Source organism: Furipterus horrens, unplaced genomic scaffold (assembly GCF_987537825.1).
Source record: "Furipterus horrens unplaced genomic scaffold, mFurHor1.1.pri manual_scaffold_4, whole genome shotgun sequence".
In the NCBI taxonomy this organism is placed as follows: domain Eukaryota; kingdom Metazoa; phylum Chordata; class Mammalia; order Chiroptera; family Furipteridae; genus Furipterus; species Furipterus horrens.
Genome location: NW_028327174.1, coordinates 21,959,250 through 21,982,727, shown reverse-complemented (window position 1 = coordinate 21,982,727; position 23,478 = coordinate 21,959,250). Strand labels below are relative to the sequence as shown.

The 23,478-nt window shown below is 48.4% G+C and overlaps 2 protein-coding genes across 5 annotated transcripts; both read left to right on the top strand.

Moving 5' to 3' along the window:
- The first annotated feature begins 1,136 nt into the window (after positions 1 to 1,136).
- On the top strand, positions 1,137 to 9,103 carry ACRBP (acrosin binding protein). The gene is made up of 10 exons (XM_090272732.1): positions 1,137 to 1,236; positions 1,546 to 1,764; positions 1,937 to 2,031; positions 2,514 to 2,631; positions 3,273 to 3,717; positions 4,175 to 4,307; positions 6,502 to 6,681; positions 6,808 to 6,975; positions 8,096 to 8,179; positions 8,760 to 9,103. The coding sequence occupies exons 1-10, from the start codon at positions 1,194 to 1,196 to the stop codon at positions 8,880 to 8,882; spliced, it is 1,608 nt and encodes a 535-aa protein (XP_090128858.1). The 5' UTR covers positions 1,137 to 1,193; the 3' UTR covers positions 8,883 to 9,103.
- Positions 9,104 to 10,400: 1,297 nt separating this feature from the next.
- Positions 10,401 to 19,302, top strand: LPAR5 (lysophosphatidic acid receptor 5). Of its 4 annotated transcripts, none has more exons than XM_090272735.1 (2): positions 10,401 to 10,522; positions 17,203 to 19,302. In XM_090272735.1, exon 2 carries the CDS (start codon positions 17,434 to 17,436, stop codon positions 18,547 to 18,549), a length of 1,116 nt encoding a protein of 371 aa, XP_090128861.1. In that variant the 5' UTR covers positions 10,401 to 10,522; positions 17,203 to 17,433; the 3' UTR covers positions 18,550 to 19,302. The 4 variants fall into 4 exon arrangements, with proteins under 4 accessions (XP_090128861.1, XP_090128859.1, XP_090128863.1 ...); XM_090272733.1 differs by lacking the exon at positions 10,401 to 10,522 and adding an exon at positions 10,564 to 10,667; XM_090272737.1 differs by lacking the exon at positions 10,401 to 10,522 and adding an exon at positions 12,606 to 12,741.
- Positions 19,303 to 23,478: the final 4,176 nt, after the last annotated feature.

Here is a 23,478-nt window from a genome sequence, read left to right as displayed (position 1 = left end):
CAATAGCCAACATTTGGAAGCAGCCCAAGTTCCCATTAGTAGATGAGCAGATAAAAAAGCTGTGGTACCTTTACACAATGGAATACTACTAGGCCATAAAAAAGAAGGAAACGTTACTTTCTGAGACAGAATGATGGACCTGGAGAATATTATGCTAAGTGAAATAAGCCAGAGAAAGACAAGTATGATATGATTTCACTTATATTTGGAGTCTAATGAACAAAGCAAACAAACAAAATAGAAACAGACTCATAGATACAGACAATAGACTGACAGCTGTCAGAGGGAAGGGGGATGGTGGAAAAGGCAAAGGGATTAAGAAAAAAAGCTCATAGACAATAGTATAGTGATCACAAGAGGGAAAGCAGAGTGGGGGAGGTAGAAGAGGGTAAAGGGTGAATAAGTGGGGGGCGAAAAGGTGAACACACAGTACAATATAGAGATGATGTATTATATAACTGTACACTTAAAACCTATGTAATTTTATTAACCAGTGTCACCCCAATAAATTCAATAAAATTTTCAAAAACATTTGAAAAAACATATAAAACCTATTTTCCTCTAAGACCAAGATGAGCACAATCTCTCAAAGGCATTAGAACTCAACGGTGTGTTCAGTTTCGTTTGTTCATTCTACTGCCATTTACTGAATGCCGGCCATGTGTCAGAATGATAAGATATGACATCCTTGTCATCCCAAAGCCCACAGTCCAGGATGGAAAGACAGTAGTGTAAGCAAATAATTGCACTAATATGTAGGAAGTACTGTAATAAAAATGAAAATAAAATATACAGGAACATAAAGGAGAATATGATCCTTTATTATTGTTCCTGGAGACATTTATATTCATTCCTGTGGACGGTTTTTTAAAAATTTACTAGTATATCTTAGGTACCTAGAAAATGCATAGCACCCATAATTAGTAATGCCTAATAAATATTTGGGTTTTGTGCTTAAAAAAAGGAAGGAGAAGAAGGAACAGCATCAATGATAACACCATCACGACTGTCGAGCTGGAATTTGCCACGTGGAGACCCACACTTCAGTTTCTGAGGCTCCGCCCCTGGCTCTTTGTGACGTCAGGGCCGCCCCTTCTAGTCCACTTAAGCCAGCCGGCACCCGCCGGTTTTCTCTGGCTTGGCCCGTTAGAGGCCGCTTTGAACTGGAAAACGCAGGCGGATCGTCTGGGGCCATGAGGAAGCTCGCTGCTGACTTCCTTCTCTCACTCCTGAACGGTGAGAGATTCCCACGTACTCATCCCCCCACCCCACCCCCGCACTCCCCGCCAGCTAAGTCCTCTACCTCCTGAGAACCCTTACTTGACTGTTTGAAATGTTTCTCATGGAGGTCGCGTTGGACATGATCCCTACCTAGCTTCTGACTTGAATTCCTCCAGGCTCCCATTTGTCTCTGTCCTTGGCATCCCCACTGACCAGACACGCATGTTCCCAATTTACATGGGGTCCCTCTGGCCAGTCTGGGTCCTGGGCCAGGAGCGGGTTTTGGAGTTTGGGCCATCCATCTGTCTGTTCCCCGCCCCGCAGTGCTGCTCTTGCCTTCGTCAGCTGCCTCAGCCCAGGACTCAGATTCGGCCTCCACTCCCGGCAGCCCGCTGTCTTCCACCGAATATGAAGGCTTCTTCGCACTGCTGACCCCTACCTGGAAGGCAGAGACTACCTGCCGTCTCCGTGCAACCCACGGCTGCCTGAACGCCGCCCTCGTGCAGCTGGACCAGTCTGAGAATCACGGCTTGGTGCCGGATGGTGAGGGCGCGACTAGCGGGGGCAGTTCTGTGCTCTATGGAGACCGAAAGAGTGTGGCTGGCCTCTTACCTGTACACATATTTCCCACTCTCTAGACCCAAGACACCCATGCCCCCTTTGAGAAGGAGCTCCCCCTTGTGTGTTCACCTTCTCCTCCTCTGCCCCTTCTCAGGCGCTGTTTGCTCCGACCTCCCCTATGCCTCCTGGTTTGAGTCCTTCTGCCAGTTTACTCAGTACCGTTGTTCCAACCATGTCTACTATGCGAAGGTGAGGCTCAGGACAAAGGTGGATCTGGTGTTGCAGGACAAAGGCAGAGGCAGTGGCAGTAAGGAGCCAAGGAAGGGCTCCAGGAGGACCATCCTTAGGCCCTCCCTCTTTGCCACTTTGCCAGTCATTTACCCAGACTGTGTGTGAATGCAGTCTCACCTTGAGCGTTTAGACTATCAGAACACTCCTGTTACTGCCAAAAGAGGAGGGAAGAGGCAGAGGGATAGGCTCTTCCACATCTTCTAACCATCAGTGCTTTCATTCAAATCAAACGTTGAAGACTGAAGGCAGGGTCGTGGCCAAGATATGGAGTCTTATCTTGCAGTTGAATCCTTACTCAGGTCTAGAAGGTTCTACCAGGGACTGTATCCCCTCATCTTGCCCATGTACTTTGAGAGAAGGAGGCATGCTGGAAAAGAGTAAGTTGGAGTAGAAGTTCACCCTTTAGGAAAGCCATTCCCACATTCCTTCTCTTCTTGCAGAGGGTCCGATGCTCCCAGCCAGTCTCAATTCTCTCACTTAACACTGTCAAGGAGATAGACTCTTCCACTGAAGCCCAGCCCAGCACAGTGACCTCCCCCATGTCATCTCACATCACAGGTGAGACCCTCCCAGCACCTGGGAGACTACAGCAACTCCTTCCATAAATTCCCAAGCCCATGATCTAAGGTATCAGTGGTAGAAAAATGGAAGAATGTTGAGTGAGGGTGGGAGGTGGGGACAGGCAGCTCTTTTTAGATGGGGGAGGGCCTGTTTTTTAGGAATACTAGTTAGAACTTTCCTGTCCCAGAATATCTTCTGTCATTACTTACGAGTCTGCCCTGAATCCATTTTTTCTGGCTCCCCAAAATATTCCTGTGTTTGAAAGTCCTCTGGGACTTCTGTAAGCTAACAGCTTCAGTCTAGAAAGGATTAGTTGCTAGCTATTCAGAATACGTGCTGTTTCCTAAGTGAGAGGAACAACAGATGGTATTTGAGGTGGTGGTCAAGGAGGAGCCCTTGAAAGGGAGGTGGAAAGTGACGTGCCACCAAGACCACAATCATCACGGTAATACTATTTTGATATTTGTATTCTTTTCTGTGTCTTCTATACTTGATTGTGTGAATAATTATGATTTAAGCTGCTTTATTCTGCTTTGGTATTTATGTGTGTGTCCCTCTGTAAACAAAGACAGTCATAGGTTAGAAAGCTGACTGTCTCTTTTCTTCTCTTTCCTGGTGCCTCACAAACCCTGCTGCAGGCACCAAACGGCAGACGTTCCAGCCCTGGCCTGAACTGCTCAACAGCAATGTGGAGGAGCTGCTGCAAGCCTCCATGTCCCTAGGAGGCCCACAGGAAGGGTCAGATCACAAGCAGAAGCACAAACAGGAGCCAAAACAAGGACATGAGAAGGAGGAAGGGCAGGAGGAGGAAGAGGAGGAGGAGAAGCAGGAGGAAGGACAGGGGTCAGAGGAGGGACTTCAAGCCATGGCTAGGCTGCAGACAGACTCAGAGCCCAAGCTCCAGGCTGATTCTTTAGCTTCCAACCCTTTCTCCTTCACTGCCCGGGTGCGGGAAGTGAAGTCTGCGCCTATGATGATGGAAAACATCCAGGACCTCATTCAATCTGCCCAGGAAGAGGATGAAATGAGTGATATGTATGACGAAGACTCTGTTTGGAGAAGCCAAAGCTCTGGTACTTTCAGGTACTGGAAGTTCTGACCCCCTTACTGGCCCTGCCCTTCCTGCTGCCTTCTTTGAGAATGAGAAGCCCACTTTCTGATTTCGGCCTGCAGACCCACTCAGACCTGCTTGGGCTTCAGGTGCACCTAGCAATTGTGTGCCTTACCGGTTCTGTGGCCGTTAGTGGTTTAATTTCTGCCCATTTCCTGCATGACGTACTGGAATGAGCCCTGTACCCGGAGCAACCAGGCTTGGGTTCCTGTCTTGTCTCTGGCCTTAATGAGCATTGCAATTTTGAGGAAGTTACTTCCCCTTTCTGGACCTCAGTTCCTCATCTTTAAAAGGAGGTAGTTAGTTGGTCCAGAGGTCTCTAAGGTCCCATCCAGCATGTTGAATGTGTGTGACCAAGAATAGAGTCTGAAGGGAGGGAAAGAGAGTGGGCGAGGCTTTCTGCCACCAACCAGAGCTGTCTCCTTGCAGCCTCTTGCAGCTGCCCCACGTGGAAGCCTTACTGGTGATGTGCTATTCCATCGTGGAGAACATCTGCGTCATGACCCCCACAGCCAAGGCCTGGCAGCACTTGGAGGATGAGATCCTTGGTTTTGGGAAGAAGGTAGCCCCACCATTCTGTTTAATGGATACATGCTCACTGGGCATCCTCTGGGCCTGGCACTATACTACTAGGCCTTGGGAGTGGGAGATGGGCAGGGATACAGAAAGCATGAGACACTGGTGGAGAGATTCTCTTCACCAGTGGGAATCCCTTCTTTAGGAGGACAGCTCCATGCCCTGGCTGGTGTGACTTAGTGGATTGAGCACCAGCCTGCAAACTGAAAGGTTACTGGTTTGATTCCTGTTCAGGGCACATGCCTGGGTTGTGGGCCAGGACCTCAGTTGCGAGACGCAACCAATTGATGTTTCTCTCTCACACCGATGTTTCTCTCACTCTCTTCTCCTCTCTCTAAAAATAACTAAAATCTTTTTTAAAAAAGGACATCTCCAGCTCACCTTAAAGGAGGAAGGAAGGCTCAACACTAGTCTGGCATCCATTCCAATCCAGAATTCATTCTTCAGCTCTCTTGAATTATTAGATTTGACTCATCCCCTGGTCCAGTTCACCATCTTTAATGCATGGCTTTACCATAGATGCAGCTCTCCCATTCCAGGGATCTGTAGAGAGATTCCAGTCTCAATGTGTCCTCAGCATCCAGCAAATCCTATTCCCAGGAAAATATCCTTTAGGTTTTCAAATAATACAAGTTAGCAAGAGTTGGTATGCCATCCATTCACCCATTTGTTCAACAAATATCAATTGGGCACCAACTCTGAACTAGGTATTTGAGATATTAGCAATTAATACAATAGATCTAATCATCTTGGACCTCTTGAAGCTTAGTGGAAGAAACAGATGAGGAAACAGGCAGAACAATGTGACAGAATAAACACTGTGATGGATCAATATAAAGTGCAAAGAGAGCAGAAGGGCACAACTGTCTACATTTGGGAGGATCAGAGGATGCTTCTTAGAAGAACTTAGAGAACTTCTTAGGACAGAAAAGAAGTTAACCAAGCAAAAGAAGGGACTTGGTAGAAGTTTTCTGCTAGAGGAAATAGTATGTGCAAAAGCTATGGGGCAAAGAAGAGATTTCATGAGGAACCATGAAGGGCCTACAGCCCACTAGGGATTCAGCAGCATTACAAAAGGGGTATGGTAGGTGTTGAAGAGAGGTTTTTAAGTGTAGGAAGTTTAGGAGTCATGTGGAGTCCACTAGATTTTAGGGCTTGGTTAAGGGAACAGTAAGGAGCCCATTTTGCCTGCAGCAAAGCAGTAAGGGATAGAGTCAAAGAGATGGCAAGGGTCATAATGTGAAAAATGTCAAATGGCAGTCTGAAGCATTTGTATTTCATTTGGTAGGAAAAAGGAATTCAGTAACCACTTTTGAACAGGGGCACAACAATGCCTCCCTTAGGAGCTGTTGTGTGAGCACACAAGGTGATGTGGCAGATTTTGTGCACTGTGGTATGCAGTACCCATGGGTGTACCCATGGGAGGAGGATGGGATTGACTACAGATCCTCCTGAGAAGGCTGAGGGAGCTCAGTCAGTGGGGAGAGTCCAGCTAGGAGAATGTCTTCCAGGAACTTGGAAGTTTTGAACCTAGGTGCCTGGGTAGAGTGTAGGTTTTGAAGTCAGAAGGACTGAATCTATATCCCAGCTCCACCATCTATAAGACATGGTTTTGAGCAAGTTGACCTCACTGAGCTTGTTTTCTGTCAGCCAAATGGAGATGTTATTAGTACCTATGCTAGTGTAGGGCTCTGTTGAGGACTAAATGAGATGGTAGCATTTATTGCTATGGTGCTTAGCCTTGTGTCAAGTCTTTGTAAATGTTAGCATTATCATCAGGAGAGAGAGAGAGAGAGGAAGAGAAAGAGAAAAGTGGAAAGTTAGGACTTCTATTCAAACAGTCTAAGTTGGAGGTGGTTGTAGGTCACTGGATCTGATAGTGGGCATATATCAGGAACTTGGCAATTAAGGATTTGAAGTTTGGGAAAGAGATCAGAACTGATGATAAAGATCTGGTGTCACCTGCAGAGAGATGATGATTACCTGGGAGTAGATAAATTGTCCAGTAAGAGGGTGAAAAAATAGAAAGCTGAGGCGAGGTCCTTGTTGGACCCTTGGTGATGGGGGCAGGGAGAAAAGCCAGAGAAGTCTTCGGAAGGACCTGAATGTAAAGACAGCTCTGGAGGGCTGAGGAGTGGGACAGTCTCAGCCTCAGCCTCTTAACTATACTCCTGCCATAGGTCTGTGACAGTCTTGGGCGGTACCATGCACCTATCTGTCCCCTCTGTGACTTCTGCTCCCTGAAGCTGGAGCAGTGCCAGTCAGAGGGCAACCTGCAGCGGCAGCAGTGTGACAGCTCCCACAAAACACGCTTCGTGAGCCCCTTGCTCTCCTCCCAAAGCATGTCCATTGGCATCCAGGTACCTAGCTAGCTGGGCAGCCTGCAGTGGGGGAGGCCTCAGGCTCCAGGCACATCTGGGCATCTGGAAGGGAGGCTTACAGGGGAAGCAAGGATGCTCACCTCTCCCCTGTCCACTGTGCCACAGACGGGGACTGTAAGATCAGGACACTATTATGGGCTGGATTTTTATGGCGGGCTCCGCACGGACTTCTGGTGTGCCCGGCTAGCCACGAAGGGCTGTGAAGATCATCGAGTTGCTGGCTGGCTCCAGACTGAGTTCCTTAGCTTTCAGGATGGGGATTTCCCCACCAAGGTCAGAGCCTTTCCCCAAAGGGCAGCCGCACCCCACTAGCCCCAGTTCCTTCCAGTTACTTATTCTAGGCAGCCCTAGGATGTGGAAGGGGGCGTGGGCCCCTGGCTTCCAAGGACCAGTCCTCACTGAACCTGCTGCCTGTCTCCAACAGACCACACACAACAGAGCAGGATTGTGTTTAGCAAAGGAGGAGGAATTGGGAGGGGTGGGAGAACACCAGACTGGGATGCAGGAGACAAGAGGTTCTGGCCCCAGCTCTGCCAGTTACTTCCAAGGGGCTTTGGTCAGGTCACTTCTCCCTCTAGGCCAACGTTATACTCATCTCTGCAACCAAAGACTCAGTGATGCCTGAGGGACCACCCATACAGAGGCAGTACTTCCCTGCCTCAGTCTGACAGGCTCCTTTCCTAATTCTTCCAGTGCTTTCCCTGCTCAATGGCATCATTGTTCCCCTTGTCCCCAAAGTTACCTCCTCTGTCGAACTACCTGTTGGACCTGAGAGCCAGGCCCCTCCTTTCTGGGGTTTAACGGGAAATCGAGGCAAGCAAAAGTAGGGACAGCTAAGAAAGGGCAGGTCACTGAGTGGAGGGGCCCCTGCCCAGATATTATCCCTGGGCCTGTAGACCTGGAAGGGGTCTCAGAGATCATCTCTGCTGCTCCCCTGAATTTATAGATGGGGGGAGGCAAGGTCCACCAAGGGAAGTGATTTATCCAGGGTCACACATTAGAGATTGTTCTACCTTCCCTCTCACTTACCCATCACTACAAGGCCCCCTGAGACTGGACCACTCATTTGGCCCCCTTCCCCTCTTCTGCACCCTTAATGTCTGCCTGCCCCATTCCCCATTCCTCAGCCACTTCTCAAGCAAGCTAACAGCAGAGCAGCCATTTCCTACTCTCCAGCTCTTGGCTTCTTCCTGACTGAGGGTGGAATGGGAAGGGCAGGGGGTGGACAAAGGCCTATTCCTCAGAGAGGGGGCTCCCAAGATTGTGGAAGGTCTGGCTCTCAAGGTCCACACCCCTGCCCCTGGTTCTGCCACCTTGGGCACTCTCTGGAGAGCTGGTGTCTACTAAGCCTTCTGATATCTCCCTGCCTGCCCATCCCTGGCTCTTGGCTTAGATTTGTGACACAGACTACGTGCAGTACCCGAACTACTGTGCCTTCAAAAGCCAACAGTGTCTGATGAGAAACCGGGAAAGGAAGGTGAGCACCTCACCATGCCCCCTCCTCTTCCCATCAGCCTCTTAATCAGTCACCTTGGTTGGGTGTCCTTTCTGGGCCACACCCTCTCCCCTGCTCCAAACAGCGGGGTTGTGGAAAGCAGTCTCCTTACCTCTCAGGGCAGAGGCCTCCACCAGAGCATTCACCCCCACTCCCCCAGCCTTGGCGTAAGCAAGGCCCCCCAGGCCAGAGGGGTCTGAGGGCAGGGATGCTGCAGATGAGAGGTGAGGGCCCTGAGGGCACCACAGGAAGAACCCCAGCTGGACTGGGTGTTAGATGTCAAGGCTGCAGTCTTGCCTCCCCCTCTAACTCACCAAGAAGACTGGGATAAATCACTTCCTCCTCCTGCCTCAGCCTCTTAATTTTTGAAAGGAAGGGGTTGGGATACTTGGTGTCTTTTGTAGCTTGAAAAACCCACATCTGAGTTTCCTCCTTCCCTCTACTGCCCTGTGCCCATGCCTGCCTGTCTCTGGTTCTTGTGGGACTTCTGACACCTCCTCACCTCCACGCCTCTGGATCCTTGCTCTGTAACTCAGACTGTTTGTACCCGGTCCTGGTGTAGGTGTCACGTATGCGATGTCTGCAGAACGAGAGTTACAGTATCTTGTCCCCAGCCAAAAGCGAGGAACTCGTGCTTCGATGGAGCCAGGAGTTTAGCACCTTGACTCTAAGCCATGCCGGATGAGCTGGAGTTCGACCTGTCTCCACCCCAACCTGATCTTTCCACATTCTCCATTGCTTTTAGACTCCGTTTGTCATCAGTTTGCCTCCAGTTTGCCCATTTTGGGTCTCTTACCTGGTCCCTACTCACGTTTTCCTTGGGTTGGGTCAGCAGTCCCGTAGAGGTCTGTGACGGGAACTCCACCCGCTTTAAAGGATATCTTTGCATAAAGTGTTTATTTTCAACCTGTGTGGCTTATTTTGGTTATGATCCCATTCTCAGCACTAACACAGTGCCCCATGGGAATCAACCCCCCACCCCCACCCCCAGGGCCTATGGATCCATCTACAGGTGAGAGAATTTCATGGGAATGAAGTTATCAGGGAAGCAGCCATCTGCTGGGAGAAGAAACCTAAGAGATCAGGGAGTTGGACTGAAGAAGGCCCCAGCTGGGGCTGAGGGATACTGGGGGCCAGGAGGGTGTGTGTGTGTCTTCATCTCTGAAGCCCTGGGCCCCAGGAGCTCAGATGTGAGTATGTATAGAATTGTCCTTCTGGAAAGTGAAGGCCAGAGCCTGACTGAGATCATGTCTAGGGGGACCAATCACAGGGAAAGAGGGCAGGACTTGCATTTATCAAGAAGATGGAAATAACTGGGGTCTGGAGCTCAGGAAATCCTTGTTCTGTCATCCAGTAAAGAGCAGATGGTCTGAATGTTGGGGTGGTTGTGTCTTGACAACATATATTGAGATGTGACTTCATAGTGGCCTTTAATAACTTGGGATCTTCCAGAGTTTATTCTGGAGACACATATGTTCGGGAAACTGTATAGACTCTCTTCTATAGGTTTGTGGTAATTAACAGCATTCAAAAAAAAAAAAAAAAAAAACTTACGGAAATGTTAAAACATGCACAAAAATAGGATAGTATAATGCAACCCCATGCACCCTTAACCCAGCTTCAATGACCAACACATGGCCAATATTTTAATAGCACATTCAAAGCTCTGAGAAGCCCTTTAATAAGAGAAACCTGTTTAAGCTACCATGTTTCAAATTCCTTTGACCACAATATCTTTTTTTACTTACCAGTCAAAAACTTAAACGTTATTGTATGTTGAGCATGGACAACAAGCCCAGCTCTGTTGATACAGAAGATAAGGGGCTTGGTTCAGGGGTACAGAACAGCAGGGCTGTCATCCGAGCTCTCTGCCCAGTTCCCCCATCCCCCAGCTCACAGCCTAGAAAAGAGATAGAAGCAAGGAGGTAACTGCTGTGATGCAGAGGCTGTGCACACTCTGCAGTGAGGGTGGGCCCAGCAGCAGCCTCAGCAGGCAGAGGGGCCCGAGGCAGGGTGAGGCACAAAGCCACGGAGTGGCAAGAGCAAAACCACCTGCAGGGATCTGCAAGAGAGACACCCAGGGGGAACTGGTGAGAAAATCGAGAGGCTGGTGGTTTAGTCATCACCTCAGTGGGTGGGTGTGCCAGTTAAGATTCCCGGAAACTGTAGGGAGTATGTGAGTGTTGGGGGTGGGGGAGAATCATTAGGTGGTCAGAGTTGGGCTGGATTAAGTGCCATTATCTGCTGGGGTTTCTTCTCTGGCCAGTATGTGAAGACTGGTGAGGGCAACTGCTGCCTCCTTTATTTCCCTGCGTGTGGAGTTGGGTGAGTGCAAAGAGCTGGAATCTGTTGAGATCTGCCCAGGTGGGTGTGTCCCCTCCCGCCCCAGGAGCAGGTCCTTCCAGCCCAGCCCAGAGCAGGCAGCGGAAGCCAGCTTGGGGCAGCGGCAGAGCTCAACAAGGGAGCACAGGTATGGGGGCACAAGGGGTGGCACCCCTTTTTTAGAAATGAAGGACATGGGTGGGGATGGAGGTGAGGGTGGGCCATGGGCTCTGGAAAATCTTTTTGAGTACTGTAAAAAGCTTTTAAAATGGGCTGCCTCAGGCAGAAAGACTGTATCAGATAGAGGCCACACCCTGGAATGCCACTCTGAAGCTTGAAGCCCCACACGGGGTCATCTTGGCAAGCTGTGTTCTCTCCATCATTCTTTAGGTCCCGCTGTCATGCTGAACCCTGGGCTTCCCAAGGCCACCGAGGAGGGTCCTCTGGGGATGATTTCCAACCTGTTCTTGTTCTCGGTTACTCCTTAATCCCCCATGCCCACTCACCTCCGGGTCCAAGCCCTCTGTTAGATGACAATGATTAAACTCCGTGAATGGGCTCACTGGCACAAATGTGTTCTTATGGTTATTCTTCCCAGCTAACCAAAGGGTGCTTCAGCAGGGCCTTTGAGAAACACTATCTTAACCCAATGCGTTCATCTATATAAAAGGATTAGGCAAGATGATTTCTAACGTCCCTATAGCTCTGATAGAATGTGGCTCATGGGTGACACGAGGGGGATATATTTCAGATATTGAGCACAGGTAGGGGAGATGTTTGAGGGTGGGCAAGGACTTATGATGCCTTTGTATCACACCAAGGAGGGCAGCTGCCTATAACCTGTGTTTATGGTGGCTTCCCTGAAAGAAGGGGATCTCCTACCCAATTGTATCTCCAGCTCCTTTTAGCGTGAGCTGAAATTGTAGCCCTAATGTGAGATGGAGGCAAGAATTGAGGGAGAAACAAAAACTGTAAGCCTCACTTCTTGGCCACTCGGAGACACGAGTCCAGCTCCATCTGTCTGTGTCTGATGCTGTCAGCTCTCCCTACCCTGCTGGCCCCAGCGTACACTCTAAAATGGAAGCTTTGTGTTCCCAGGCCCATGGGGAAGGAGACAGCAGAAAGGGTGAGGGCAGGAGCCAGCGGTACACACTTTGTGCTGCCAGGGTTAAGGGTGAGACCAACAAGATCAAAATGCTGCTGAAAACTCTGGGGCAGGGCTCAGCCAGACACCCAAGCAAAATAAGAGGCATGCAGACCACTCAGAACACAGAGCCAGGACAACTCTGTCTAAGTGATTTCTCTTGATTGGGATTTTACTTCTTGTTTTTCCAGCTCTTAAAAGCAGGATAAAGGGAAATGTGCAGGTGGGGAAGTGTCATTCCAACACTGAGGAAACTATTGAGCTGTAGGCCACCTTTGTTCTCTGCCATTTCCCAGAAAAAAAAAATGGGAGAGATGAGATCAGAATACCTAGGGCAGGAGAAGACATGGCTGGGGGTAATGTTGGAAAGGCAGTAGGAGACAAGCTCAGGTTGGGGGTGGGGACTGGAACAGGAATTTTGACTGGAGCAAGCAGAGCAGGCCGGGATGACCTGGGATGACCTCTGGGGCTTGAGCCAGAGAGACACCTCTCTTTGGAAAGAACATGTGGCCCCTGGGACAGAACGAGGCCGTCCACTCACCCTGGTGACCTCATGCTGTCTCCATACCACCACAGACCTCTCAGCCCCAGGACAAGCTAATGAACAGGATTCATCTGTGTTGTCAAAACAGCTCGGGGACAGAGCTTTCCACAGAGCGTTTAGACTGTGTTAAGCTTCTCCCAGAGGCTCAGCACAGTTTGGGTCTGTTTGGGGAGTCTGAATGTACAGATATGAAGAGATCTTTATAATTAAGCCCATTTGTGTGCTCAGGGTGCATCCTCCCCGTGTTACCTGAACACAGCAGCAGAGGAAGTGGGCCTGGCTAACAAGGACTGTTAGTGCACGCCCTGTGTAGTGGTGGGGCACACTGACTGGTGGGAACTCCAGAATCTAAAATGTGGTTGAGATTATTCTAGAGCTGATCTCCTGAGGTTCTTTCTTTTCAAAGTTTTGAAAGATGTGAATTACTAAAAAAAGGAGGTGAAGGGAGAGCAAGGCATTTGATGACCGTGTGTGAGGGGAAATGGGAGAAGTTCCTGGAGATGGTGACAGAAGGAAAAGCTGGACAAAGAAGAGGTATTTCTCTCCCTTCCCTGCCCTCATCATTGTCCCAAATCACCTGTTCCTTTGTCTTTGGCTCCAGTCTGCACTGTTGGTCAGACGCCAGAAGGGTGGGTACCACTGGCAGGTTGTGTGGAGCAGAAAGGGAATGGTCATGATCTAGCCTCCTGCCCACTTTTACTCTCTCATTCTCACTTCCTGCCTGTGGTAGAAAATTGTCCTGTTCCTCTAGCTTATCTCAGCAAAGAACAGTGCCCAGCCCAGCTCAGAGGGCAATGGGACAGGTCTGAGAGGATCTGAGGACATAGGGAATGCAGGCCCGGAGGCTGAAGGACAGGGATGCAGGGAGGAGGAAAGCGGCTGCATGCATTCTGCTGTGAGTCGTGTGGTGGGCAGGTGATGTGGGATGGCGCAGCCCCTGGTGCCTTTGTGTGCTTGGTGCTTTCTTGCCCTTGGGGCTGGGATATCTCTGTGTGTATCTGCATGGGTATGGGTTCCTGAAGCTGCCTGACTCTCTCTGTCTGTGTAAGACACGGTTCCTAGGCAGGGGCTGCGTCTGCCCTTCCCCCTGGGGCTGGTTGTCCATGCCTCCATGCACACTTGTGTGTTAACAGGGTGTGCAGTGGCATTGACTGATATGTTACTAGGGGTCTTGTGTGCACATCTCATAGGGTACCTACCTATAACTTTGTGTGTCCTTGCACGTACACGTGTGTGCAGTTGGTATGCTTACGTTACCACCTCTGCGTGTGTCAGGATGACTGAATCTATGCAGGCCTCCATGTCATGTCCCTTCTTCTCCCCGATGACATGAAACCCCAGTGTCTGTTCTTGTCTGGGGTGGCTGCTGTTTACTTCCTACATTTCCCCCACAACCTGACCTCTTCCTCAAGGCTGGGCTGGGGAGAGGGCTGAGCTGCCACATCCCCACATGTAGAACCCTCCTTCCATTTCCTGTTTGCCTCCTTTTTGGCAGTTTTTTCCATCTTGCCATCTGGCCTGGCACTATGCCTGTTCAGCTCCACTGACAGGAGCCTCAGGGAAGCAGGCGGATGGGGTGGGGACGGGGGCAGGGTCCTGGCAGCTCTCTATGCTCAGCTTGGGCTGTTCTGTGTAAGTCTGTCAGAAAGGAATGACTCTGACAAATAGGCTCCACTATAAAGAAATGCAAGGACTTTCTTTTGGAATGAGAGCATTGCCATCTGCTTTACAAAAAGATTCCTAACTTTACCTCTAAGTAGCACCTCAGGTAATACATTTTGGTCTGTTTAACATTGTAACTTTGTCAACAGACTTGGAATTCTTGGAAAATAATTATTCAGTCACTCATTCAGTGTCTAGTATGTGCTTCCTAGTTGTAAGGTGTATTGATTTTCCAAGTAATGGTTAAGAATGATAAAGTGTTACTGTAATTATAGTGTGAACTGTTACTGAAATTTTGATACAAGCTGTTTCCAAATAGGCCTTTTTAAGGTACATCGTCTTTTACTAAGTGAGTTATACATATGGACAAGATAGTCAGAAATATGATAAGAAGTGGCTAGTTGTAAAAATTTTTTTAAAAAGTGGTTAGCTGACTGGATTGATATAAAAAATGTTAAAACAGAATTACAAAACTGGGTAAACATTGGGGGAGGGGCAGATATGCTGCCAGGCAGCCAATGAGTACCATAAGGGCCTGCTAAGAAGAGAGACTGAAGTGTGAGTGAGTTTGGGAAGAAAAGCAGTTGGAAGATGTGGTCCCCACCCCAGGATCTTCCCATCTAGTTGGGGAAGGGGAACAAATAGACATAAAATGACCCAAAGAGTTTAAAGCAGCAAGCTAAGTGCTTAAGTAGATAAGTGGGAATTGTATTTGTGTGCTTGTGAAAGAGAGATGAGCCCATGTTACCACTGTTTGAAGTGTAGGAAGAAGTGGATTATTTAAAAGTATATATTTCAATAAGATAAACGAGGAAGTAAAATAATTTGTCTATGGGCACAGATCTCATACAGGCATCTATAAAAGACCAGGTGCTCTGTGCAGTGTCCATCCTCATTTCCAACCACCCACTCTTACTGGAAATAGTACCAGACATTGGACATTGGAGCCAGGAGGTCCTGGGTTTGAATCCTGACTTCACTCCTCACTGACTGAGCTCTTGAGCTGTTTCCTTTTCTGTAAAAATGAGCATAAACACCAACCTCAAAGGGCTCTTGGGAGGATTAAAGATTATACATATAAAATACCCTGGGATATGGTGAACGATCGGTAAATGACAGTTATTTCGCTCAACATTTATTGACATTGACATAGATGCTGGTGATACAAAGATGAGTAAGTCACAGTCCACAGCCTCCCCACTGTCTAGTGGGAGGTGCAGAGGAAGAACAGCTAATTACAGTACAGGAGGGAACAGCTATGATAAGCCTGCACACCAAGTGGAAGTGCCAGTGAGGGGACCATATCTGCCTTGTAGGGAGGGAGGTAGTAAGGAAAGGCTTCACATAGTCCCAAGAGATGACTGAGTTTGCCAGTTGGAGAATGGAAAGAAGTTCATTCCAAATTGAGGGAACAGCAGATGCAAAAGCAGAGTCCTGAAAACATAAGGTATATGCAAAATTATTATTTTGGTGTAATTGGAGCAAAGGAGCATGGGAAGTGGGGGGGGTGTCAGGAAAAGAGCTTGGTTTTAGTTGCTTTTCAGCATGTTTAAACCCCATTTAGTATTTTCACTGCTAAAACTGGCATTTTGCAGAGGAAGTGTCTCTTTATCCCCTTTAACTGTTCTACTATGCCTCTTAGAAGTCTTAAACTGCTGATAGTCATGGTTGGAAGGAGAACAAATGAACAAAAACCCACAAGAAAACTTGTTACAGTCAGTTTACAACTTGGTTCCATGTAAGAATTCAAGCTGCTTCTTTTGAATGGAGTAAGTCCAGCATCTTAGGATAAATGACTCAGGGTCTCCAGACAACTTTGCTCCCTGAGATGGCATGTGGACACACCCATGTTTACAGCATTATTCACAGTAGCCAACAGGTATAAAAACCCAATTAACCATCAACAGATGAATAGATAAGCAAAATGTGATATACAAGTATATATTATTCAGCCATAAAAAAATGCAATCTGATACATGGTACATCATGGATGGACTTTGAAAACTTTATGCTAAGTGAAATAAGCTGGACACGAAAGGACAGATATTATATAACTCCACCCATATGAGGTATCTGGAATGGGTAAATTCATAGAGACAGAAAGTAGAATAGAGGTTACCAATGGTTGGATGACAGGGGTGGTGGTGGAATGCAGTTATTGTTTAATGGGTATAAAGTTGATGTTCAGGACGGTGAAAAAGTTCTGGAAATAGTGGTGACAGTTATACAACATTGTGAATGTACTTAATGCCACAGTGCACTTCAAGATGGTCACAATGGTAAATATTAAGTTAGGTATGTTTCACCACATACAAATAGATGGCATCTGGGTCGCTCCTGTGGCCTCGTGGCATTAAGGAAGGTGGGATCCTGAGACCCTGTCCTGTCGCCTGGCTCCTCTACCTCTTAGCCACATCCTTGCCTGCCAGCTGTTGCCTGAGGACTGCAGCCACTGCAGTCTGCTCTCTCCAGCAGCCTCATCGGCACTGGTGGTACTTTCTCACCTCACTCCCTGGCTCTCTGGGCTTAAGGTCCTCTTGGAGCCCTCCCTACCAAACCACCATCTCCTGGCTATCACAGAACCTCATCTGGGAAGCTCTCTAGTCAGAAAAACTCAACCTACAGTCTTACTCTGGCAGGAGTCTGCTACTGTTTGATCAGCCTATAAGAGCCCTGTTGTATTATTATCCCCACTTTACAGTTCTAGAAACTTAGGTCAAACAACCAAGGTGAATTCAGGGCACTTTGAGCACAAACCCAGCCCACACAAGAGCAACAGTGAATGTGACGAATGAAGCTGGGATGTTGTAGTATACTTGGGAGCTTGAACTTTATTCTTTAGATAATGGGGAGCCAGCAGAGCACACCTGTTCCAGGGGAGGTGCTCCATAGCACTTGTCACCACCTGACGTAATACCTGCTTACTTGTACTTTATTACCTTTATCCTCCAGTGGAATGAAATAGGTGGAGGGAAGGCCTTTGTGTTGTTCATTGCTGTGAACAAAAACACTTTCTATGTATCATGTCATTTAATCTAAAAACCTCATGAAGGAACCTCCTTTTTTTTCTTCCCACCCAGGTAGGGAAAATGAAGTTCAGAGAGATTAAGTCACTTTTCTGAGGACAAAAGCTAGGTAAATTGGAAAGCCAGGATTGTGCTTTCAAAAGACTGGCATTGTGCTATACAACCCTGCTGCAGAAAGCTACTCTGGCCGAATGAAAGGTGGGGGAAAGACCTGAGGCTGAGATAAGACTCAAGAGGCCAGCAGGTTTAGCTGGATAAGCATCTGTGTCTTATGCCGTCCTTGCATAATTTCACCTTCCTATTCCAGGTCTCCAGATGATGAAGCTGTGACCAAAGGCATCTACCCTCTCCCCACCCACTTCCCACGCAGCCATCTGCGCTGCAGCCACAGCCCACATCCTCATGTCCTGCCTCTCTGCTTGCTTTGGGACGGTCTCTTAAGCAGCCTCCAGGCCCTGTTCTGGAGATGAATGTGATGCTAGGACCCTGGTGTGCTCCATGATGCCTTGGGCCTAGCTCCTCGGTACACTTTGGCACGATGTTGACCAACTCCTCAGCCAACACTTCTACCGACAGCTCTGCTATGCCGTGCCCTGACTACCGGACCACCCACCGCCTGCACATGGTGGTCTACAGCCTGGTGCTGGCCGCCGGGCTCCCGCTCAATGCGCTGGCCCTCTGGGTTTTCCTGCGTGCTCTGCGCGTGCACTCAGTGGTGAGTGTGTACATGTGCAACCTGGCGGCCAGCGACCTGCTGTTCACCCTATCGTTGCCCGTGCGCCTCTCCTACTACGCAAAGCACTACTGGCCCTTCCCAGACCTCTTATGCCAGACGGCGGGCGCCATCTTCCAGATGAACATGTATGGCAGCTGCATCTTCCTGACCCTCATCAACTTGGACCGCTATGCTGCCGTTGTGCACCCGCTGCGGCTGCGTCACCTGCGGCGGCCCCGTGTGGCGCGGCTGCTCTGTCTGGGTGTGTGGGCGCTCATCCTGATATTCGCAGTGCCCACTGTGCTCGTGCACAAGCCCTCAACCTGCAGCGCCCACGGCCGCCAGGTGCGCCTGTGCTTTGAGAGATTCAGTGACGAGCTGTGGAAGGGCAGGCTGCTACCGCTCGTGCTGCTGGCTGAGGCGCTGGGCTTCCTGCTACCGCTGGTGGCGGTGGTGTACTCATCCAGCCGGGTCTTCTGGACCTTGGCAAGGCCCGACGCCACGCGGAGCCTGCGGCGGAGGAAGACGGTGCGCCTCCTGCTGGTCAACCTGGTCATCTTCCTGCTGTGCTTCGTGCCCTACAACGCCACGCTGGCCGTCTATGGGCTGTTGCGGGGCAACCTGGTGGTGGCGAGCCAAGCCGCCCGTGACCAGGTGCGCGGGGTGCTGATGGTGATGGTGCTGCTGGCCGGCGCCAACTGCGTGCTGGACCCGCTGGTGTACTACTTCAGTGCCGAGGGTTTTCGCAACACCCTGCGCGGCCTGGGCTCTCCTTTCCGGCCTAGCTCCTCGGCCACCAACGGGAATGGAGGGGCGCTCGCCCAACAGCACTCTGGGACCATCCACCCCACAAGGCCTGCTGCCCCCAGTGAAGGACTGCTCCAGCATTCCAATCCCGGGATGCCCTTAACCCAGCTCCCTGAGGATACTGTCGTCTGAATGCACATCGGGTCCTAGTGCAGTTACACCCATCTCCATCGCCTCGCACCTCTCACTCAGAGACTTGCAGGGTGCATACATGAGGGAGGTGGATCAGACACTTGGATTTCTGGGTAGCAACTTCAACTCATACATGCAGAAGGAGCAAAGTGTGGGAACAAGGGGCACAAGGAAGGAAGAGTGCTGGTAGAAAATGTCTTTCAATTAGTGGTGATGAGCAGGAAAGACCTCTTCTCTGGTCTCTAGGAAGTGATGCTGTGAGCCTGCCAATACAGATAGAGGCAGATGACTGGATGAAATGCCCAGGTAGGGACTTGAAACACCGCTGAGAGTTGGTAGATGGAGCAGAAAATGGGTGTCCTGGATTTAGACTGACCACAGCAATCTTAGGGCCATAGATGCCACCCTCATTTCATTACCATCTGGGCTTCCCCTGCCGGGCATTGAGGCCTTAATATAATATAAGAGTTAATTGGATATGGACAGAACTGGTTTCCTTTTTGTTCAAAGAATTGTAACAATTTAGACCTAACCCCCAATATGGGGTGGGTGGGGGCAGGACGACACTGTGAGAACGTTTTCTTTTCTCCAAAATCTTGGTCCCTCTTCCCCTTTTTCAGTCTTTTCTTATCCTTAAACTTTAATCCCCTTTCAAGACCTCCTGCATTCTAGGTCCTAAGTCTCCCCATCCCCCACCCCTGCTTCATCCACAATAAGGAAACAATTCTTTGTAGTAAAGTAGCAGTTCTCAAACTTTTTGGTCTCAGACCATTTTACACTCTTAAAAATTGAGGATTCCAAAGAGCCTTTGAGTATATTTTGTTCTTTTGATACTTCCCATATTAGAAATTAAAGTGCAGCTTTTAAAACAGAAATACATAAGCACACATTTCATTAGCTGTCAGAACAATGCTATAATCATATCTCATGAAGCCTCTGGAAAACCCCACTGTATACTTGTGAGAGAATGAGAGTGAAAAGAACAAGTGACTAGTACAGTCATACCTCAGTCCTCGTCGGCTTCAGAACTCGTCAAACCTTATAGTCATCTCATTTTGACGAGAAAACAAATGCTTCAGCATTTGGCTTTTGTTCGGAGCTCAGGACTCTTCATGAGTTCCAGAAGGAATTAACAACGAGTTACCGTTGTATTATGAAAAGAGTTTTGACTTCATGGACTCCTCAAAGAGTCAGCCCCCAGATCACACTTTGAGAGCCAGACCTATCCTAAATTAGAGTAGTACAGTATTAGAGTTTGTGTGTAACTTCTTCCCAGGGCATTATATACATTGTTTTTTACTAGGAGAGAGCAATACTCAACAAGTCAGTTGCTAATTGTAACCCTTAAGGCTTGGGGTTTGAGGGTGGGTGGCAGTAGGAGCTGCACAACAAAAGGAATGCTGCATTGGGTTTCCTGGAGCAGAAGCCCTAAGATGGGGGTGCAACTAATAACACAAACACTCAAGAGGAGGGGTGGGGCTTCTCCAGGGAGGGAAAAGGAACTGTGTCACAGCCAGGAAAGAAGAGTTTACAGAGAAGTTAGAGAGCCATGGGAGGACAGGAATAGGCTGGCTCTTCTTGGCAAGCTGGAGGCAAGGGAAATGAAAGACTGGTTTAATGGGCCACCTACTGCTTTCCTCTTTTTTAAAAAAGATTTTATTTATTTTTAGGGAGGGAGAAAGAGAGGGTAAGAAACATCGATGTGAGAAAGAAACATTGATTGGGTGCCTCTCATTTGTGCCCCTGACGGGGGACCGAACCCACAACCCAGGCAGATGCCCTGACTGGGAATTGAAACAGTGACCTTTCTTTTTTGGAGGATGACGTCCAACTGAGCTACACTGGTCAGGTCAAATGGGCTCAGGAAGCAAATTACAGAGACAAAAGAAGGGGCCCTTGGAGCTTAGGAGAGAGGAAGGTAAAGCTAACACACCTGGGGTGGGAGAGGGGAGTAGAAGAAGGGAAAGGCACAGGTGTGCTCCCGGAAAAGAGAGTGCCTGCTTTCTACTCTCTTTATGGAAGTTGGGAGCTGGGAGGGGTTGCAGTTGCCACTATGACATCTTGAGACCCTGACATTAGTGAGTGCATTATTGCCATGCATGTCTTGTATGCATTAATGTGCCTGTCTTTCTCAATGCTGTATGATTGTGTGTGTGTATGTGCACACATGTGACAGTGTCAGGGTTTTCCTGTGTGTATCTCTGTGTTTTAGTGTGGAGTAAGCCTTTTGTGTGTCTTTATGTGACCTGTCCAGATGGTGACTTACAGTGATAAAATGACCCCTGGTGGCCAAAGCAGAGAACTGACCCAGATTCTTCAGAGAGAGCCTTGAAGTCTGGTCCTTCCACCATCTGGCTGGAGATTAGAGTCCTGGACCAGGCCCTTACCTCCTGCTGCTCTAGAAGAGGCCTGATGGTTAGCACCTGCTCCGTCTTGCTTCATCCTTAGAGTTCAGGACCTGTGCCCTTCTAACTCTGGGAGCACCAAATATTGCTTAGTCCAAAGTCTCAGCATGTTGCCCTATCCTAACAGAACTGAACATAATTTTTAAAAATTACTTGACTTTTTATATGCAGATATGTGCATGAATTCCAAAGTAATTAAAACTCATGTAGCAAGTATCTTCTACATATTATATAATTTACTTATTTATAGCTTATTGTGTCTCCTCCACCTCCCTAGATAGAATGTAAGCTCCCTAGGGGCAGAGATTTTTGGTTGGTTTTCTGCTGTATCCCCAGTACCTAGAATGGTACTTAGCACAAAAGACGTGCTCAATAAATATTTGTTGAATTATAAGTTGGGTCTTGCTGTGAAGTAGTTTACTATCTAGTGAGGACCAAAGAACAAATCAACAGTAACTACCATTCAAGACAAAAGGTGCAAGAATTCAGGGTAAGGTATTGGCAGTTAATTCAGTAGGCAATGGGAAGCTCCTGAAGGTGTTATTTTTTTTTTTAATTTTTAAATTTTTATTTATTGATTGTTTTTAGAGAGAAAGGAAGGGAAAGAGAAAGAGAAACATTGACTTGTTGCTCCATCTACCTAGGCACTCATTGGTTGATTACCATGTATGCCCTAGTTGGGGATTGAACCCACAACCTTGGCATATTGGGATGATGCTCTAACCAACTGAGTCACCTGGCCAGGGTCCCTGAAGGTTATTGAGTGAGGTTTTTCTCATCCTGCCATACAGTGTGGGATAAACCATAGGAAATCAGGTGGAGAGAGTCTAACAAGAAAAGACTGGTCAGGGAGCTATTAAAATAGTCCAGGTAAAGTGTGATCATGGCCTGTGGAGGTGGATGGAAATGGGTTGTCTCCAATGTGAAATCTCTGGTGGACTGTTTTCCCACATTCAATATACCTATCCCAAGGGTTTCCATCACAAGAATAGAGAGGCAAGAATAGGTTAAGGAGATGTGGCAGGCAGAGGAAGAATGACCAGAACCTAAGTAACAGGCAGGGGAAGTTGAAGAAAACCTATAGCCACTGCTGTTGTCACAAAATTCTGCAATTACCGAGTAGGCTGTATGATGGAGAAAAGATGTAGGGAATCCAAAGCCCATGTCCTCGAGTTACCCCATTGAGTTTTAGAAAAATCCAAAGGAGGAAAACGAGAAAATCTTAAATGGAGGGAGAAGAGCATCAGCACGTTTTAAAAATACACTCTGTATAGGACCTCAAGGAGGAGCTGCTCTTCATGAAGGACCATGAGGAGGAAGTAAATGTTCTACGAAACCAGATTGTCAACTCTGGGTTGACAGTGGAGTTGGATGCCCCCAAATCTCAGGACCTCAGCAAGATCATGGCGGGCATCCGGGCCCAGTATGATGACTGGCTTGGAAGAACTGATAGGATCTAGACAAGTACTGGTCTCAGTAGATTGAGGAGAGCACCACAGCAGTCACCTCACAGACCACTAAGATAAACACATTATCTTATTTATTAAAACAAGATACTGCTGAGATGACACTCACAGAGCTGAGATGTCCAGTCCAGTCCTTGGAAATCGACCTGGACTCAATAAGAAATCTGCAGGCCAGTTTGGAGAACAGCCTGAGGGAGGTGGAGATGTGCTATGCCATGCAGATGGAACAGCTCAATGGGATTCTGCTGCACTTGGAGTCAGAGCTGGCCCAGACCTGGGCAGAAGGGCAGCACCAGGCCCAAGAGTACCAGGCTCTGCTGAACATCAAGGTCAAGATGGAGGTTGAGATGAGATCGACACCTATTGTGGCCTGCTGGAAGAAGAGGAGGACTTCTATCGTGGTGACACCCTAGACAACAGCCAATCCATTCAAAGACCACCACCTGCAGGATTGTGGATGGCAAAGTGGTGTCTGAGGTCAATGACACCAAAGTTCTGAGGTGTTAAGGCAGCAGAAGTGGGCCACCCCTTGTTGGGAGGCAGGAGGCCAATAAAAAGTTCAGTGATTAAAATAAAATAAAATAAAATAAACACTTTCTGTATGCCTGGATCTCAATTTAGTGCTTAAAACACATTATCTTATTTATTAAAATAACTCTCTAAGTTAGGAATGATTATTACCCCATTTTTACAGATGAAACACCCTGGAGAAGCTGAGGTCTTAAGGTTATACAACCAGTAAGTGGCATGGTGTATCTTTGGCTCCTCGACATTCCACTGTATCTCTCCTTCCTGGTACTTCCCATCTTCTCATCCCTGCCTCCGTGACATCCACCCTTCCCTACTTTCCTTTCTTCTTCCTTCCCCATGAAAGTCACCTCTCTACACTGCCCCTCTCACCTTGGATCTGTTCTACTGTCTCTGACCCCTATCCCAGTTCTTCCTTCTTGCTCTAACCTACTCAGCCTACAGCACAACCTGTCCCTTCCCTCTCCATTTGCCTCAGGCCCCTGTGCAGAATGCATTGTGGCTGGGGCAAACACACTAGGATAGCTCAG

What these genes read in the sequence shown, in the direction of transcription:
- LPAR5 (XM_090272735.1), top strand. Translation starts at nt 17,434, where the DNA reads ATGTTGACCAACTCCTCAGCCAACACTTCTACCGACAGCTCTGCTATG.
- ACRBP (XM_090272732.1), top strand. Translation starts at nt 1,194, where the DNA reads ATGAGGAAGCTCGCTGCTGACTTCCTTCTCTCACTCCTGAACG. An exon ending in ACCATGTCTACTATGCGAAG is followed by an intron (nt 2,032 to 2,513) that starts GTGAGGCTCAGG and finishes CTCTTCTTGCAG; the next exon opens with AGGGTCCGATGCTCCCAGCC. An exon ending in GCATGTCCATTGGCATCCAG is followed by an intron (nt 6,682 to 6,807) that starts GTACCTAGCTAG and finishes ACTGTGCCACAG; the next exon opens with ACGGGGACTGTAAGATCAGG.